The sequence below is a fragment of the Falco cherrug genome, chromosome 1 (assembly GCF_023634085.1).
Source record: "Falco cherrug isolate bFalChe1 chromosome 1, bFalChe1.pri, whole genome shotgun sequence".
Classification (NCBI taxonomy): Eukaryota; Metazoa; Chordata; class Aves; order Falconiformes; family Falconidae; genus Falco; species Falco cherrug.
This window is the reverse complement of record NC_073697.1, coordinates 93,329,400-93,349,031: the sequence shown is the minus strand read 5'-3', so window position 1 is coordinate 93,349,031 and position 19,632 is coordinate 93,329,400. Positions and strand designations below refer to the sequence as shown.

The 19,632-nt window shown below is 36.7% G+C and overlaps 1 protein-coding gene across 14 annotated transcripts in view; it reads right to left on the bottom strand.

The window, feature by feature from the left end:
• Nucleotides 1-19,632, bottom strand: part of MTMR3 (myotubularin related protein 3) — an 82,877-nt gene that overhangs the window by 42,317 nt on the left and 20,928 nt on the right. For 4 of the 14 annotated variants that reach the window (XM_055707574.1, XM_055707594.1, XM_055707609.1 and 1 more), the window contains exons 1-4: nucleotides 6,293-6,349; nucleotides 4,469-4,549; nucleotides 3,983-4,072; nucleotides 2,664-2,780 (exon numbers count right to left, since the gene is read on the bottom strand). In XM_055707574.1, coding sequence (XP_055563549.1) covers nucleotides 2,664-2,780; nucleotides 3,983-4,072; nucleotides 4,469-4,549; nucleotides 6,293-6,334 — 330 coding nt within the window. In that variant the 5' untranslated portion in view covers nucleotides 6,335-6,349. Of the gene's footprint in view, nucleotides 1-2,663; nucleotides 2,781-3,982; nucleotides 4,073-4,468; nucleotides 4,550-5,060; nucleotides 5,082-6,292; nucleotides 6,350-6,863; nucleotides 6,883-8,773; nucleotides 8,853-8,962; nucleotides 9,055-9,642; nucleotides 9,724-11,404; nucleotides 11,424-13,125; nucleotides 13,271-19,632 lie in introns of those variants that run through there. The other 10 variants (XM_055707624.1, XM_055707654.1, XM_055707615.1 and 7 more) reach the window with 8 other exon arrangements.

Here is a 19,632-nt window from a genome sequence, read left to right as displayed (position 1 = left end):
AGATATTTGCCAAGAATCTTCCTTCTTACACAGAAGTATTTCTCTCTGCTGAGGTGTCAAGGTCATTAGCGTGGTTGGACTTAGGATAGTGATTCTTATGAAAATCACTTAAAAGAATTAAAACCCCCAATCCTCACATTAACAGACATTTAAACTTTTTTAAAAGGTCATACAGGTGTTTTATGAACAGCTCTAACAATATAAAAACAGTAGGAAAATTACTCTGAAGATTTAATTTAGAAAATCACTATCTGATCAATAATTTTGATCAGCAATATCCAAAGTGATCTTACTCCAAAATTCAACAATTTAAATATGGTTCTTAATTACTACAAGTATGTTTTATCCTCAAAGATATTCCAAATCCTGTTCCGCATTGGATTCTGGTAGAGTTCATACTATGTCATTAGTGATGGTCATATATGGTTACTAAAGAATAGTCTATATTCTGCTCTACCTCATACACTATCTAATTGAATCTTACTGGTTAATGACGAAAATATGAAGCAGGACTAACAACCTTGGAGATATCAAAGTGAGAGGGCAGAATACTGCATACGAAAAACAGGGAAGCAAAATTAACTTGGTAACATTGACAAACTTTTATGGACTCTTTCCTGAACACAAATAATATTATTTAAGAAAACAACAATTCGTTACTGCTCAAAAATATTAAATTGACAGTTTTTAAAAAATAATACCCCCAATTATCCTAAGGACAGATATGACAGTAAGTGCAGTGGCTTCTCCAGTAAAGTAACTCCTGGCATTCTTCAGGACAAATTATTTGATTTCTAGGACTCTCTTTTTTCTCATGTTCCAGCTCCTTGTTTTTAAGTATTCAGTCCTTTGCTTCGTCAATTCTAGTTGTCAATTTCATACAACATTCAGACTCTGAATTAAAAAAAAAAAGTAAATCTAACAGCAAGGAGTACAATACAGATTTATTGTAACAGGCCCCTTGGCAGAATTCAGCCCTAGAATTCACGTCTGTATCAAAGCAGCAAAGGAATTCTATAAAACACATGCCTTGTAATGCATCTCCTCTCTGTTGCCAGCAGCATGCAGAGGTGCATCTGGGTGAATTGCACTTGAAGCATCCCAACACCTAGCTGACCCTTGGCTACCATTCCAATGCATGGTGGCACCTACAACTTAACTTTTAAGTCTCAAGTTACGCTTCAGGATTGACTACAGAATAAGAGAAGTGAAAAGTACAGTTATGCTACCTCTGCATATGCACATACTTGTATCATATCCTTTGTATGGTCAGCACTGGAAGATAATAGCCCTTAGATGCCCAATTAAAGTTTTATAACAATAATGTTTTTGCCATCATTTTGATTAATTGCCATGTTCAGAAATATGTCCAGCAAACTTTATTTGCTGAAAACCCCCACATCATCACGAATTTTAGCACTTCAAGATGTTCACCAGCCCAGCAGACACGCCTATTCAGCCTACAATGACAATTTATGTACTAAAATTGCATTTAAAGTGAGTAACGATAACTATGACACAGGCACATTTCAAAGTCTGTAGATAACATAGATACATGATTAGAGACAAGCTAAATCAGTAAAGATTAAGTTTCAGTTGGTAAGCAGTATCTTTTAGAGTTAATAATTCTGTTCTGGCACAAAACAATAAAAAAACAATTTAAGATCTACATGGCATCAAAAGTAAAATCGGTTAAGTGCACGGGAAAACCCACTGATGTTCCAGACCACTGTCACATGGGTCTCAGTCGTGTATGCGTTGAACACTTGTTAACTCTTGTCTTTTGCTTCCCTTGCTTTTCTCAGCTTTGGAATAACATGCAGTTTTGGTGGTTTACACTTAAGTAACCACTGCATATTTCAGGATTTGTGACTGACACCTGGCAACCGTGAACAATTAGCCAGGGTCAGGATTTGTCTTAAAATAAGGAAATTGGTAAAAAACCCATCATCAAAAAAAAATTATTATACCTGTTGTATTACAAATACCCACAAAAATATTTCTGTGCCATGTATGATGTCCTATCAAATTCTATATCGCTCATAAATGGTATTACAGCACTAGTGCATGTCAGTGTTACACTACTGCAAAGGACTAAACAATGCCCGTTTAATTTATGTCTACGATCAGGAATAGCTAGATAAGTAACAATTTTTAAGAATGGATACTTAGAGTAAAATTCTTTAAAGAAACAGGCATCTGAAGATGGGATCCAACTCACACCTCTCATGTCAGTGATTGTACCCATACTATCCAACTTCAGACACTTAACTTCAGTAGCTGGACCTAGTTCCACCTTTTGAAGCTCCAAGCAAAGCACGAGTCTAGCTTAGGTGCTCCAAACAGCCTTTTGGAAGACCTTTTATTTCTTTACTGAGTATATACAGAGCTCAGGGAGAACAAATGGCTGACAGCCAGCCATAAAGAGAACGTAAAGCTGAGTGATGTGAAGTTTCCTTACAAAGCCTGATTTACAGAGGTGTCTAGTCACCTTTTGGTGCCTAAATATGTATCTGTTCTTCCTGAAATATGTGACATCATAGAGAGGTATTTCATTATCACTAACTTTGAAAGACAGGATCACGGTACTTTTATCCTAAATTCTCTTATTTGGATTGAGTTCAGAATACCTGTATTAGCACAGCAGCATGAGTAACACTTACATTCACAACAGACTCCTTGAATTTGATGTGAAGCCTGTAATTAGAAAGTGCAATGATGGCATCCTCTGCTCGTCCTACATACTCCGTACTCTCACCATGAAGTTCAATGAAAGGGACCTTCAGAATGGGAAGAAAAATCTTTCAAAAACCATTTACCAAAAATATGTATCTCCTGTAAGCATACACTCAAGCACACAACATCTAAAACCAAAATGAAACACTGCTGAGAATTCAACTTAGCTATTACTGCTAAGAAGGAAAGTAAGGTTGGTTCAGAGATTAATTGTAGCCTTTTTTTTAAATGATTCCTCATTTTATCTTAATTTTCCTGAGTAGTAAGTGCTTGGTCAGGGAAAACAATGAATTTTTATAAAAAAATTCTGAGTAAAACATCCTCACATTTTGGCAAGCAGTCTGACCAGCTCCTTGATTTATGCTCTTGCTCCTTCCTTAATGGAGAGTGGCATTTCCATAATGTTACTAAATTCATGCTAAAGTAGGCAAAACACGTAAAATGAATAATCTCCTACGCTACTGGTCCCCAATATTCACCAAGAAAGCTCGGGTAACCAACTTAGACCGGATACCTAAATGCTACATGGCTGAGATTGGTTGGACACATCATACTTTTTGCGTCATATTTCTCACTGCAAATATGAAAATGCAGCACATGCTGCTGTTCATGAAGTCAGAAAACCTGCAGTCATATTACACTGCACATAAAAATTGCAACTGTTTAATGTGACTTAAGCCAAATTGAGCTGAGCTGGGTGAAAAGTGTAAATACTCAACTTGAAAATAATCTGGTTTTACACCAACTTAGCTTAAATCAATTAAAAATATTTTCTATTAAAATGAAACAATCTACCTATTCAGTTAACGTAAGAGTGCCTACATGGATAAAACATCTGAACTAAACTGATTTCAAAAGGAACTTTGGAAAATTAAGAGACAAAAAAAATAATCATTTTGTGTAACATAAGACTTTTGGCTTCTCAGTAACAAGTAGTAAAGGTAGCATTTAACCAGTTAGTGTTATTTTTTTAAAAAACAGAGTCCTGAAGTATGGAATAAAACCTAGCACTTGAAATTACTACACAAGTAATGGTTGCATTTGTCAGATGCTCTAAGGGATCTCTTGTAATGTAACACCCAAGTCCTCTGTCCTACCAACAGTACATGAGTATTTCAAAAGAAAACGTGTTTCTCTTATTGCTGTGCTCAATTGCAAATGAAAAGTCTACAGCAGAGGCCAAAAAATACGTAAGTCAACTAGAGATACTGTGATCTCAACTGGCAGGGAGCAGTGTGCTGATTACCTGAAGGTTCTCATCCTCTCGGATCAGCTGCTTCCTGGGAAAAATCTGATTAGCCTGGATGCATTCAAGGCTGTGCTGAGTCTCTTCATCCTGAGAAACAAAGCATTACAGTTAACTTCAGCCCCGTCACTTGCTGCATTCTTCACCGCATAGCAAGCTATCAATGACCAATGAAAAGCTCAAACAGGATGAAGCATTTAGAGAATTCAGGTTATCAGTAACTTACTGAAGTTACTAAACTTTCAAAGACAAGCACTCAAACAACTAAATATGATATTAGAAACAGTTTTCCTTCCTGCAGCCTGATTAATAGTCATAAAAAATGAAAGAATTGTCATAGTATCAGAAAAAAACCCCATTAACCTAGCTAGTCTAGCCCTACATTAAAAATTCAACAACCCCACATGTAAACATTAATTCTCTACTGTTTTTCAGATTTTAGCCTATTTTGCTTTGTAGCAGACCCTACAAACCCCTTTCGCTTACCATGACAGGCCCTGGATAGGAGGAGAAATCCTCGTCTTTACTCACAATACTTTGAGGCTCTTCTTCACGTATTATTAAAATCTAGAAAACCAGAAGAGTGTAACAATTAAGTTAATTTTCTTTTGGAAAATAAATGCAAATTAACTTTTAAAGACTGACAATTTAGCTGTTACAAAAACTGCAAGCAAACAGTAATTACGAAAAGATGAAATCCATATAAGCTCTCCTGAGACACAAAATCGTTACAAAATGCCTGGCTCCTTCTGTTCATTCTGAAAAGCCACCTTTGAATGTACTGCTGGGAGAATACCTGTCTGAATGCAGCAATTAGACCACTGTTTATATAATTTAAATTAAAACATATTAGCCTTTCTAGATCACCCTGAATTCTCTCCCAAGTCATTTACAGATGGTGATTTGCAAATACATAGGTTATAAAACCAATGGGATTGTAGCGATCATTTAGTCTCATTTGTTATGTAACATAGTTTGTCGAATCCTCCTGGAGTAATCTTTTTTCAACTATGGTATATAAATTCTAATTCACATACGGATAAACTTCATCATTTTATAGCTATGACTCATTTTCTACCTTCATGGATATATCAAAACATTCATTTTCTTGTGACATTTCCACTGACCACCACCAATGACCTTTCCAAGAGCTCCAGATCACTACACACTAGTGACTTGCTCTCTCCACTATCTAACAAACTAAAAATCTCTTATCATCTGCAAATTTTTTGGACATACTTAAGAGCATACAGCCTTGAAGTTTATGAAGTTGACTCTATTAGGAACTTAATGATTGAAGTGAATACATTAGTTACAGTTTGATTTTGAGATTTATCCTGTATTCAATTTTTTAAATTCAGGAAGGTTCATCCTTTTTTTTTTTTTTTTTTTTTTTTTAAAAAAAAAAGGATGCATTCAAGTATTTTATGGGTTTTGCAGTCTACAGCGGGTAAAGATACAAAAAAAAAAATCTATCAGTCAAGTTTGGTCAGTTCTCAGGCTGTATGTCACCTTATAAATGTATTTTAAATTATCAGTGTTGTGTGGTTGACAGAGAAAACCACTTTGAATCCATCAGCTCACAAACGCACCACCATTGCAGGAAGTGCTAACTACATCCTGTATATTGTACACAATGCTTACAAAGGGAAAAGAAGCAGCAGATGCACGTATTTGGAAACTAAAGCATCCCACTGCTAAAAAGGATCAATAAGAAGAAAGCATTACACTGTCCCTAAAACCTCTGTTAAATAGGAACATCACAATAAACAAAATGCCTTTATGTCCCCAGAGCAGGGGAGAAACAGCTTATAAAAGCTTGCAAGTTGGCTCAAAATTGCACAGCTTGCAGAAGGACGTGTGTGTGTGTGTATAAAAGGAGGAAATTATTAAAATAATTCAGCTGGAACTAACATTAATTGACTAAAATCCAATGCAAAAAGTAGATATAAAATCCCTTTTTAAACAAACAAGAAAAACAAAAGGTAGAATACTTGATAAAATTCTGAATCTATCAACTATGGCAACTGATAAGGAAAAATGAAAAGACAACACAGAAATTTCCATGCCTACAAGAACAATAGAGAGTAGGAACATTCTTCTAAGTAATCAGAAACGAAGGAAATTTAGAAATGCTTTCTACAAACAGCAAGATGAAGATAGTATTATTGTTAACACTGGTTTTAAAAAAGGGAAGAATTATTTAACATTTTTGTTTCTAAAGAAGCAGAAGAAAGACGGTTCATATGTAAACTATGTTGTAACTGATAAGAACATTATAAGAATCACAATGATTAAAGCCAAAAAGACCATAAATCCATCAGGTTTGATCTTTAATATATCAGAAACCATAAAATTCAGCTCTTCTATTCAAAACATGAGCTTTTGCCTGATTGCAGCATGACTTGGTATTTTACATATGTTGTTTGTGTACACTTATCTTCCAAAACCACATCTACTCTTGAAAATACCAAGAAAGGAGGGGCTTGGCCGTTCTCTAAATGTATCTGGTTTCAGCTGGTAACCTTTGGTTCTCACCATATGTTTTTCAGATTACATGATGCACCGTTCTCCTTGATCTACAAGATTTAAAAAATGAGCCTCCTGCTCAACCAAGTTTAAAATGATGGCTGGCTAAGCAACTGGCTTATTTGTCCAATCAACCTCTATCTTACAGCTCATCTGTCAAGAAAGACACAGACTGGATTAACTTTGCAGTATATCCTGATATAATGAAGACTAATCATTCAAGAGAAGATTGGTTTAAAAACTGTAAGGTTTACACAGATCTCCTTCTCCATCCTTAAAATAATGATAACAGGAGTTATGAGGAGTTAGGGCATATCTGTATGAAGGCTTTTGAGGAGGACATTTCAGTTACCGTTTCAGCATGCTGTGGAGGCAGGCTGTTGGCACGACTGCCTTCTGCAGCCAACTACCTCTTCACCAGCTCCAATTCTGCTTTTCCAGAGTTGCAGCCACTGTTAAGTTGTTAAGGCCAACCATTTCCAGACCTAGACAATTTCTGTACAACTTCAACAAAGCCTTAAACATTTAATAGTAAAGCCTTCTGAATGTAAAAAATACCTTGCTATTTCAGAAAATTCCTTCAACTTCAAGCACAATTATTTAAGAAACACTGACCTAATTAAAAAGATGAGCTTCAATCCAAACCTAAAGCATGCTTAGCATCACAGATGAAAAGTTTTAATATAAGGCACTGTGCTGTAACAAAATTGTTTTTATACTTCAGATTGATTAGACATTTATTTTTAAAGTTTACTATATAACCATCTACATATTAGTAAAAAGAGTATTAGCTTAGCAAATTAGGTCTTTTAAAATTTCTTACAGCTGTGCTCCTAAAATCCAGCATAAACCATCAACAGAGACTATCTAAATTACTGCAAAATTAGCTTCTTATTCTAACTGCAGCATTCAGCTGCAAAACAGCTTCTATTATAATACTGTGGCTTTTTACATGAATGTGTCTTCCGTATTAAGGTGAATTTTGGGAAAGCTGTGTGAAAAAAAAATGTCAGTTTCAGTTTTAATCAGGATTATCAGATATAAACTGTGATGTTGCCAAAATAAATGGTACGAGAACTTATTAGACTGGTTGTAAAATAAATAGTTTGCATGCTCACACTGCTTCCAGGTATTAGTGAAACGCTTCATCAACTTAACTGCCACAACACAAAAGTACTTCTAAAAATCACTGACAAAACCAGCAAGAAACGTTGATTGTTAGAATGAAGTTCACTGATCTGATAGACAGTGAACATACCAAAAGAAAGTCATTTCCCATCATGTCAACAAGCTGATCCCACTCCTTTCATGATCTCATGATCAGTGGACTGAGTACGAGGGAAAGGAAATACACTACAGGCACCAGGGACAGGGACCACACACTTCCCTGCAGCTGCCCATACTGAGGATGGTCTGAATCAACTCTTCAACCAAAGTTTCAATGTCAATTTCTTTCTGTACCAAAACTTTCTAATCCATTTCCATCCCTACATTTAGCAAACGCTTCCAGATGAGTCATGTGAACAGAAAAAGGATCACAGTGGTTGTGACACCTAGCAAGGGATTTATGACCCTCATTTAAGAGCACTGCCTTAGAAGTGAGAACAAGAATGTTCCCCACACTGTCAGCGCAAACAAGCCGCTCTGTTGAATTCTACCCGTGATAATTAACACACTGTGCTACTCTGAAGGACAGCCTGATACAAAGTGAGACTAGCAAAAACTGGCTGAAGAAATCTGTTCTGAAGTTGACCCATATCTTTTTTTTTATTAGTTGCAGAATGGAATCAGAATTCTCATTTTGTTTAACTGCAGCTGGCAAATAATCAGCTCCTCCATGACAGTAAAAACCATTTCCCAGAAATTAAATGGAAATGTTCAAATACAGCTTAGATAAAAATTGATCAAGAAAACACTTTCATAAAAAGCACTCTCAAATTCAGGCTCCTACTTTTAAATAGGTTCACACATAAAAATAGATAACTTACACATAATGTAGTGAAACTTGGGTTTATTGTTAGAAATAATTCGGGGGGGGGGGGGGGGGGGGGGAGGAGGGGGGGGCACTGAGGCCAAAATAGGTTCTTTTATCAATTTACTGTGCTGCCCTTTAAACTGTAGTTTCATGTCTATTAAATTACACCAAAAAAAGAGGTTAGTCTTGTTAGTTCTCCATTCTTATGTTCTGCTTGAAAGGATAAATGATTAGGAAAGGTTGTAACCTCAGACTCTGTTCAGCCAGTATAGGAACATCTTAATTACCTTTCATTTCAGACGTGCCTTCTGGTCTAAATTATGTACATAATTAAGACTAGCAATAACCATCTGTTTGCCAGTGATTCTAAACAAAAAACATTATATAAATAAAGGATCATTTAAATTCACATATATTTAAATATAGTTGAACTTACAGCAAGAAAAAAGAAAAAATGGAGGGGAAAAAGGAAGTACCTTTTTCATTTCATTTCATTCACAAGCATTTCACCTTGTTCCCCTGCCTTCCCCCTGTCCAGATCCTGAATTCCACTTGTTTTAGTATCAAAAGCAAATTGAGTTGACCCTCAGTTGCAAAACATAGCTATTTGTATGCTGTGTCACAGTTACCCTGCAAGTTTTAGACAGGAATCCAAAGGTTTTGACAAAGAAGCGTTGGAAAATCTGAGAATGAAATATTCAAGAATGCACTCTAGCTTTAGCAAAAGATGATTCTCTTGCAAACCGAAAACAGCTCTTCCCCTTTTGCAGGTGGAAGGAAATTATTCTGAGATAAGGATAAACACTTAGTTTCCCACGTTTCAATCCCTGACAGCAAGGTTTCCCCTCTTTCCTGGCACTGCATGTAGAAGTAATTGAAAAGTTTTCAAAAGTATTTACTGGGGAAGTAGCTAACAATATGGACATTTACACATTACTCACAAATAGGAGCAGGATAGACAAAGAATCATGTTTGAAGATTGTGTACAACTAAGAATCAGAAGGGGTTTTTTATAATTAAATTCTAACTTGGTAAAATATTGATTTTTATCTAACGACTTGGAAAATGCTTTATTTAATTAAGAGTAATCAATGCTCACCATAGAATCCACCTTCAACAGGCAGCTCATCTTACCAAATTAATACAAACAGCTTACCAAAGAATGAGAGAGAATAAACCAGTCCTCTTTGTCCCAGAAAGTTTCAAACTATACTCTTCTGATACTTCACATTGGCAACTGCAAATAAAAAGAGAGTACTTTAAAACATGAACCTTCATTTAGAAAAAAAAAAACCCACTTCTTCAATAGCTAGTGACTTATACAATAAACTCTATGTTATGTTAGTTTGTCTTAATACAAGTAGAAAAGTAAGAAGTACTAAGTCAGTTTTAACTACTGAGATCTTATACGCCCAAACAGGGAATTCAATAATTGGATTCTGACAAGTACATGTGTGCTGGTTAAGGCCTCTTTTCTGGTAAGGAACAGTTTAGAAATCAAAACCACAAAGCAATTTAATTTCTTTTTTTCTTTTAACATTTTTGGTACACAGAAGTGGGAAAAAAATTACTTAGCAATACAAGCTACAGGAGAGCTCTTTTCTAGAAGAGCCAACTGGTTTTGTACTGATCTTCAGAAGTGTTTTTTAATTGTACACTAAAATTAGCTTTTTAAAGCAGATGATGACCTCCAAACAGTGGTTATTGCCTAAGTACTTTGGGACAAAGCTGAAAAAAAGCCAAGGTGAACAACGATGCTCGCATGACACCATGCAAGCCCTATCTTTTTGACTTTCTAAATGCTGTGGAAAGAGTTGTTTCCTCAAAAATAAATGTAAGTATTGCACCTCAAATACATATTTGTCAAAAAAATTATATGGAGAAAATATCTGATTTGCTTCTTCCTACACAGTCACTCTAGTAGGTTTTTACAGATGTCTTCTACAGCATCTGAATGACTGCTAGGACACAAAGTTCTATACTAAAATACCCAAACCCTAAAATTCAAGCTCCAGACTAAGCCCAACCATTGCTAAAGCGCACAAGCAGCCAAACTGATGGAATACCACTGCCTTGTATCCAGTGTACCCGAAGACTCGCTCTTCACAGTAACTTGGGAAGCTATCCCAATAACATGCTGCATGTGTATATGCCTGGAAAGTCTAACTTCTATAAACATGTAATCCTGCTACTAAAAATAGTTTGCTGGTACTCTGTGCCAAAACTAGGGATAGTTTTCATTCTGGTCCATTAAACAAAATAAACCCCTATTTTGCATTTATTGTGCCCTTTAATTTATGGTTCATGACGGGGGGGCAAAAAAGTATTTTCAGTATACAAAAAAAAGATATATAATTTTAGGACTGACATAGCAGAAAAATAGTTTCAGAAGTACAAACTTAGATGTATCAAACAAAACAGATTTAACATTTCACACAGCAGACACTTTAGGGGAATCTCATATGCATCTACATTCAGTTATTATTTAAACAAATTGTGACATTAGGATGTTTTGCTTTAGTAGGAAACACCCTAGGAGTGATCACAGCTTTTAAAAACTTCAGCTAATCACGAATTACAGTTTTATAATAGTTTCTAAAAGCAACATTTGGTTACCTGCAACACAGATAAACTTTTTTTTTATTTTAAAATCTGTCTCTACCAACAAGCCAAACACTAATTCCAATAGTTTTATGGGTTTATAATTAAACAAGGCACACGAAGCAGAAGGGGCAGTTTTACTTTGAGGTACCAACTTGATCACGCAACAAGTTCAACTTTACAGCTGCTCAGTTATACAAAGTCATCTTTCATTGGAATACTCAGCAAGCTTATTAAAAAAAAAAAAAAGGCTATGAAGGCAGACTATGCAACTCCAGAGCAACTCTTCAGAGACAGTCTTCTGGCCACGTCCTTACTTTTTACAAGGCAAGATACACATTTAGGGTAGCAGGAGGCAGACTTATTTCGTGTGTTTTAGGTCCAAGAAAAAAAACCTTCACAAAATCTGCAACAAGCATTTTATTGAATTTAATGAGGTCTGGAAGAAGCCACTGAATCTCAAGAGTTTTGTAGAGAGGTTTTAAAAACAGGAGACAAATGTTCCAATATAAACGTTAGTAATTCCGCTTTATTCCTGCCAGTATTAAGAAAACACTTCAGGACACGCTCATCAGCATTCCTCTTGCAAGGCTGCTAGTCACAGATAAGCACCTCAAACGTTATCACTTCCTAAGTCAACAACTTGTGCCAAAAAAAAAAAAAGGAAAAAAAAAAAAAGCTGACTGTAAGAAGAAACATTGCTGTAAATTCTACTACCATCTCCAAAACACTAATTACTTAAGGGAGGAGCAATCCCAAGTACTGCTGTATAACTGTTTAATGAATCCAGCTGAGCACATCCAAGTTTGATGCCCCTGAGGAGGGGGATGCAGCCTTCCCCTCCATGTGCTCCCACCGTTTCCTTTGCATGAGCTCTTCTGTTTGAACCACAAAGGACAGATTCAGCACCATTAAGAAAGCAAAGGGTAGAAGAAGGAAAACAGAACAGGACCATTTCAGTAAATCCTGCAAGGTCAAACATGTTTAGTAAAGGAATTGGCTTTGCACTACCTTTCTTATTAGGCTGTCACACTGTCATAGCTGCTTGGGTTAGATTTTTTGATTTACGCACAGGTGCTGAAGGACATATTAACACTGTCCAATTTTAAACATGTAAGAAGTCATTCTGCCATAGGGGGCCAGTACTTCCAGAAATGCGAAGAGGAACACTTAAACTAAACTTTTGCTTTGAACCATCTTCTCAGGATCCTTCCCTGTTGACTGTTTTGAGAATTTGGGCATTAAGTGAACAGTTTAAGTAGCACATCGGTCTTGCCTCCATTGTTTTTCTTCTTGGAAGATGCTATGCAGAGGTAGAGTAGTAGGATGAGATAGCAATCATTCTATAATAGTGAAAGACAAGCAATAACATAACTGGGGAGGAAATTCAGAATAATGGTTTCCCAGTTGCAGAACTTTAATCCCTAGAGATATTCCAAACCTGACCAGCCCTTCAGCAACCCAACATCAAAGCTGGCCCTACTCTGAACAGAGTATTGGACTACATGACCTCCAATCTAAATTATACAAGTCTGTGACAATTTTTTTCTTGACATTTAATTAAAAAAAACAATGGCAAATATCTAGAAAAAAACTCTTGAAAAGTTTATTAAAACTTGTTCAATTAGTTGTCACTTCAGTTTCTTAGCTGAAAGGCTGTATCTAGCGAGAATAGAAGCGGTATGGTTTGATAAACATAAAGTTAAACGACAAAAGAAAAGAACAGCTTTGCAAAAAAAACCAAGTCCTGATCTTCTGTAGCCACAAAGCTATCCTCAACGCTGTAGACAAAACTAAACCAAACTTTCTTCTGGTAGTTGCCCATTTTAAGTGTATTTTTTCCTCCCATTGCTGAAATACAGCATTTCTGCAACAGTTACGCCACAGCATGTCACAACTGTAATATTATGCAAGTGCAACTTCTGATTTAGAAGTTCTCTATTTCTGTTTACGTTTCAAACTTCATAATATTGCTGCTCCCATACAACCAAGCTCTGCAGTGCCTGAACCTTCTCTTGCACCACACTATCACACTTACCATTTCATCACCTTTTTGTTCAGCTGTTTTCTGCTCAGCTTTAGCTCACATATAGATGGTTCTTCTCTTTCCTTTTTAATGTTCTTCCTTTTGGATTTTAGCTTGCTTTCCCCAAAAACTATTTTTACTTTATTCTTCACGTGCTAAGGAACAGGAACAGAGTGCTACTATCAGGTACCTACCACTTGGGGTGATGTGGTTAGCTCGTGGCTGAGCTAAAAACCACAGAGGGCATGACAGCATGGGGACTGCGGCTTTGAGTACAGCTGCTCCTGAGGCTGGATAGTGCAAAGTTACTACTAAACAGAAAGTTTTAGAACACGTACACAGAGAAGAAATACCAGTCTTCAGGAAAGTATTTTTTGGTTCCTACTGCCATGTGTCTTTTCATAGGCTTCCCCAGATTTAGTTACACAACTTCCAGTTTGGAATGCAGTTGAATACAAAGGAATGTACACATCGCTACTCAAACGCATGACAGATTAAGCGGAGATCAACCACCATACAGAGTACCTCACTACCCCTTAACATGGGTGGGGAGCATCTTACATCAGAGCATTTTGAAAATATTTTATTCCATTTTCTGTTCTATCTGTGCTTCTGTGAGTGAAGTATAAAAATAATTATACAAGTCCAAAGAATCAAAAAAGTTCTGTCAACATCTGTCACTGCACTGACTCATACGTTAATGGCAGGTAACGAAGTTTCCTGCAGAACCCTTTCCAGGTAGACATGTTATTTTCCTTCAGCTTCCTACTCAGAAGAGGCACTAATCTGTTTTTAAAGCAGCTTAAGCTGATTATCTTTGCATACTAGTTAAAGAAATGACTTTTTACACTCTTCAAAAATTAAACGCAGAAGGAACAGTTCAAAGATAGGACAAAAAACATCTCAAACAGTAAGCAAAGCTTGAAATAGCAAAAGAACACAGTAGGCAAGGCAGTAAAAGCACTGCTGAGACTTCCTTTCATTAGGAAAGTTCCATTCTTCCATAACTGATGTAAAGAATAAAATCTTTAAAGTGGGATTGCTGCATTAATTATTCAAATTAATAACAGGTTTCTTTCAGGAAAGAGTGTTTCTGAATAAGAATTATATATCTATATTCTTCACTGATCTCAAAACAACCCAGGTCAAAAGACCACGAGGTTGAAGCCAAAATCTGAAGAAAATGCCACTTTTTCTTACAGGATTTCAGGTTTTCTTTTGAATTCCTTTTTCATTTGGATAAACCCCTGAAATCTAAATAGTGTAATTGTTCATACATAAGCTAGGATACAATTTGCCCATCAGAGACCTTCTGAAGAATCACTGGAAATTTAAAACTCTAAGTCATTCTATTACTTTCTTTTCCTTTCAATTACTCCATATTCCTCAATTTTGCGTGCATGACAGACAGGTAATGTCTACCAAGAAAGACCATGGAGTTATACATATGTCTGAACTGTGCAGGTCTGCAAGGATCTGACTCTAGTAGTCATGTATGAAAGCTGACAGGACACAGAATACTGACCAGGGCCTGAGCTGGTGGAAACTCAGCAGATTTGTGCAGGTTCTAAGCTAGGAAGGTGATCAAGTGTGCTGGTGATCAAGTGTGCTGGAGAGGGTATTATGTCAAAAGGTAACCAAAGAACCATGAGAAGTAGGGCAATATTAGATTGTAGTTATGAAATAAAAAGCAAGTGAGCAAGACTGACTGAGACCAGGCAGAAAAAAAGTTCCATTTGAAAGTGCAGAACAGAGTAAGAAGGGAATAATTTGTTCCTCATACATCCCATTTTTCCACTAAGGTCCTTACAGCCCATTTGCCATGAGTCACATTCCCTCCACTGGTGCTTCCTTTCTAGAAGGCAGGCAACAAACAAATAGGTGTAAGAGGCTGTTAAAGTCTCAAAGGTTCTACTTATCCTCCCAAATCACCTGTTCATACCCCTTTCCCTCCTCTGTAACATTCTGCTTAAAACTCAATCCTTTCTGTTAATTGGAAGAGTACTAGAAAGAGGCAGCTGCTGATCTAGGAGACCTGCATTACACAGTACCCATCATGACAGGATCCTTACGTGTTGTAGTTTATTGACAGTGAATGCAACACTAAAGAGATCTACAAGTCATTAAAAAAAGAAAGTTCCAAAAATAGGAATAACCAAGAGGCAAATTTGATTTGAAGACTCCTGCGGAGTTTCAGTCCCATGAATTTTTTTTCCCTCCATTGAACTAGTTTAGAACAACATACAGCAGTTATGGCTATTAGCTCCTCTGTGTGTAAGTTGAGCTCATTTTCTCTATACTTTGTCTGGCACAAAGCTTTTAAAACCTCTTTAACAAAACACCACTCAATCAACGCTTTTGTCATAATAACTTTATTGAAAGACCAAGTACCTGCTATGAATAAACATTTCTTCCTCAAAGCATTAAGTGGGTTAAGTTATTACAAGGTGTCCACAGCAGCGAACTCAGCCCCCCACAGAGGCTAAGAGCAACAGCACTGATCAGCTGTATCACTACCAACAGGCAGGAGACAGCAACATGTTTTCTGTTATCCAGGCCTGTGACAAGACACTTCCTTTTACTGCACACCCTGCACAATGCAGTTATGGACTACAGGTTTAATCCATTGATTCTTAAATTGTATTGAAAAAGCCTGTTCTGTCAAGGAGGCCGTTTGGGTAAGACACACATCCTCCTCCTTCGCTGTCTTCACTTAAGAAGAGAAGGCCATTTGAGAGGCTCAGTGTTCAATGACTTTCAGACTACCTTATGCAAGCATGAAACTTCATTTCAAATGGCCTAACACTAGCACTTGACAGAATTGTGGAAGACTCCAAAAATGCCTTTTTTAATGTGACACTTAAGGTGTTTCTGCTTTAAAACAGACTACATTTGCATTCCCTGAAACATGGTGAACCATCAGAAAGGGTACTGCTCCCACACTCTTCAACAAAACAGTCCCCTTCCTTACCTGACACCAACTCCAACATTTCAGACCCCTCCAACTCCTAGATGCATGACAGAACTCATACAGAAAGAAGTCAGATTATGGAACCACTACTCTACAATGTTGTGTATGTTGTTTGCTTCCAAAGTAGAGCCTGAAAGCAACTACATGACATTTAGAATTTATAGAATTTGGGGCAGCTTAAGACTTTCTTCAACACCGCAGGAGTGGCATTTTCTTTACGGAACTAGTCAAATAGCTTGCTCATCTCAAACTATTTTTCAAAGCATTAAGCAGGCCAAGATAAATGGCAGAGTTTACAGTTTAAATACTAATAACCCTCAAAATGTCTCATCTGCATTACAACTATTAAGCATACAACTGTATCCTGGACCAACAGGAACTAATACACAGCAATGATATTTCTGCCAGCATCCATGAACTTGGGGATGAACAGCCAGTCTCTTCCATCCAACCATGGCAGGGGATAAGTATGTTTGATCACAGCATTAGTACTATTGTTTATTTACAGTATAAAATAGTAAGTTAATTCAATACAAGAAAAGCATTGAGTTTGGCTATTTCTTTATTAGTAGATACAAAACAATCCTGGTAACAACTGAATCAAGCAATCATATTGGAAGAGCTGACCTAGGCAGAGCGCCAGCATTATTTAGTCACAAGAGACCCTTTTTTATGAACTGACCACCTAATTTTCACATTTCAGGAGTTAATCAAGGAGCAGGCTAGCTTTTCTAGGATAAAACAGCTGTATTCTCGAGAGCAGTCTAAATACTTGTTTGGGCATCATCCACAAGACCACCAAAACATCAACAGCAGTCACTGTTCAACCAGCCACTTCATAAGTACTGTAAGTCAAATTACAAAGATAAAACTACGTGTGCTTGTCATGATAAGGAGACCAACAAAAGCTGGGTAAGGAAGCACTAGCAGCTTAAGTGAGTGTAAGGAATTTTCTGCTAGCTCTTACTTAGACAGCAAGTTCCCATTTAAAGCCAGACACATGATTTACCAAACAGGTTACTCCCTTCCTTATATTTGAGCAGCTAACCCCTTCGAGTAGAACAAACAGGTTTTTGCATCAGTCCATTTCCAGTTTCAACTTCTCCAAACTTTCAGCAGTATGCTCTGTTACTAGTCTGGTTTTCTACACAGTGAGAGAAGACTCACACCAGCATTGCCCTTCACCTAGGCAGAGCAGTTAAGAGCTTAGGCTCCTTATGTGTACTAAGACATACACAGAACTCTGATGCCTTCCCCAATGAAGGAGGCTTCTTATATTTAGATCACAAGGGACAAACTGGTTTGGCTGATCTACCAGTACACTGCCTCCAAAAAACCTGCTACTTTATGTCCTTTCTTTGACCATCTGATTCAATTCACTAAAGCTAGGACAAAATGCAGGAAGAGCAAATACCTTTTTCCTCCTATAGTTAAAGCACTTCAGTATCTTCCAAATATTAAGACAGTTGTTTATTTCAATCTTTTTCCATTCATGGAAGGTCATAGTTACTGGCAAAATATTACTTTCCATTTGCAAGCTGCACTTAAGACCTGGCATTGGTCTAGACAACTAAAATAAAAGGCAAAGAAAGTCTTAAAAAAGGGTCCTACAAATGTATGCAGAAAAAGGACGCTGAGCCACCTATCAGACTACAGTGAGCAGCTCTGAACTCTTACTTGAGAGCTTAATCAAATACCAAGGATTTAAACAGCATTTGTACATGGGCCTTTGATGTGGGAGGCAGGAGGCACAGTAAGTAGCCATGCATCTCTTAAGATTGCCTAAAGAAATCTGAGACTAGTCTTTATGTATCTCAATTTCCATAACAAGTTTTGAAAATCAATACTAGATACTCATAATGTATGTAATTAAGTACTGAGATCTTCAATAGACCAGTTAATTTTGTCACACTGTGAAATTTGTTCCTCTACATGCGCAGCAGTGCTGTTTCAGAACCAGTTTGCTATTATGTAAAATTTTTTAAAGCTTTTTTAAGTCCAGTAGTCCTCCAGCTACTAAACCAAGGTAGTTTGTTATGCAACGATCTTGTTCAAATCTTGAACAATCTGTCAAAGAAAGGAACAAATACGATTTCTGAAGTCATGTTTCCAGAGGCTGAGTTCAGTCATGACAACTCCCTAACATCTTTGCTCTATTTAACAACTTCTGTGAGTATACAAGCTTGTCAGTTTACACTGAGGTTGCACAGATATTCAGAGCCAGGAAAGAATTTTCTTGGATTAACAGAATATACTTACTCTAAAAGGCTAAACAGCATGAAGCCAAAGTTAAAAATATTTAGGCAATTCAGAGAGGCACCAAAAAAGGTTTTATGGGTTTTTGTTAAGGCATATATGTATATCAAAACACTGAGTTCAACAGAATTTCAACTAAGTTCTGCAATAGACTGCAACTCTGCTAGTGAAAAAAGGTTTGATATCTTTCCAGTTAATATTTACTAGCCACAAAGTCTCTCCTCTCCTCCCTCCCACATTTAAAGTTGAAAATCCATTGACCTAAATGTTCAGGCTTCCTTGGGAAGATACCAGCAGATATTTGCCTTATGTGGAAAAAAGGAATAAATCCGACGTGGCAACTTTATCTCCTTTGAAATTACTGCTTCAATGGCAAGATCAACCAACAAGAATGAGTTTCTCTAGGGAACAAAGATTTAAGTCTGGATTTCCTACCTGCTCACTTAGATCAACCCACACCAAGTTCTGTATAGCTGATAAGTTTATAACAAAAGGATGTGTTGCTCCAGTATCCTATTTTATATTAAATACCCTTTTTAAAAAAAGAGGCAACACAAAAGTAATGCAAGACAGTAACAAGTGTTTATATATACAGGCAAACAGATTCCTACAACAATTTAACATGAGAAACAAAGGTTGCTGTAGATTCACTGTTTCTAGTGTTGAATTACTGTAGGAATGTATTTGCCTATATACAGACACTTACGACCTGGTGAACACACCTTTCCCCAAAATCTGAGTTAGTGTGGATTTATTCACATCAGGCAAACTCTCATTTAAATCCCCTCTCACTTATTTTTCCCCTAGAGAAACTCATTCATATTGGTAGATATAAACAAAGTGAGAAGAACAATAATAATACAAAGAACATAAGTAGTCATTTAAGTGTTTTATCCTTTAGAGAACATTCACTCCATCCCTGTGCGACTCAAACCAAACTCTGTTTACTAAGAGAATTGGCTGTAATAGAGATAAATCATCATTTTGAACAAACAAAGAGTTTGGGTTCTTCAGCAAGTTACCTAGATGCCGTGCATTCACATCTTACCCCACAGGCACTGTAGAAGTGCATGCAGTTCAACAGATATTTCTGTTATTGATACATCAGGTAAGGTAATTTTCATTTTTAGTATGGTTTAATCCCAGATTTTAAAAATATGTACATCAGTATGCAGGCAACTTTAGTTACCCACTTTAATTTTGTTTTGCATTTGAATCATTATCAGCCAGCAAGACTTAACCTTCCTTTAAATAAAAAGATTTATAGCCATCCTGACAGTAGATTTAGCATG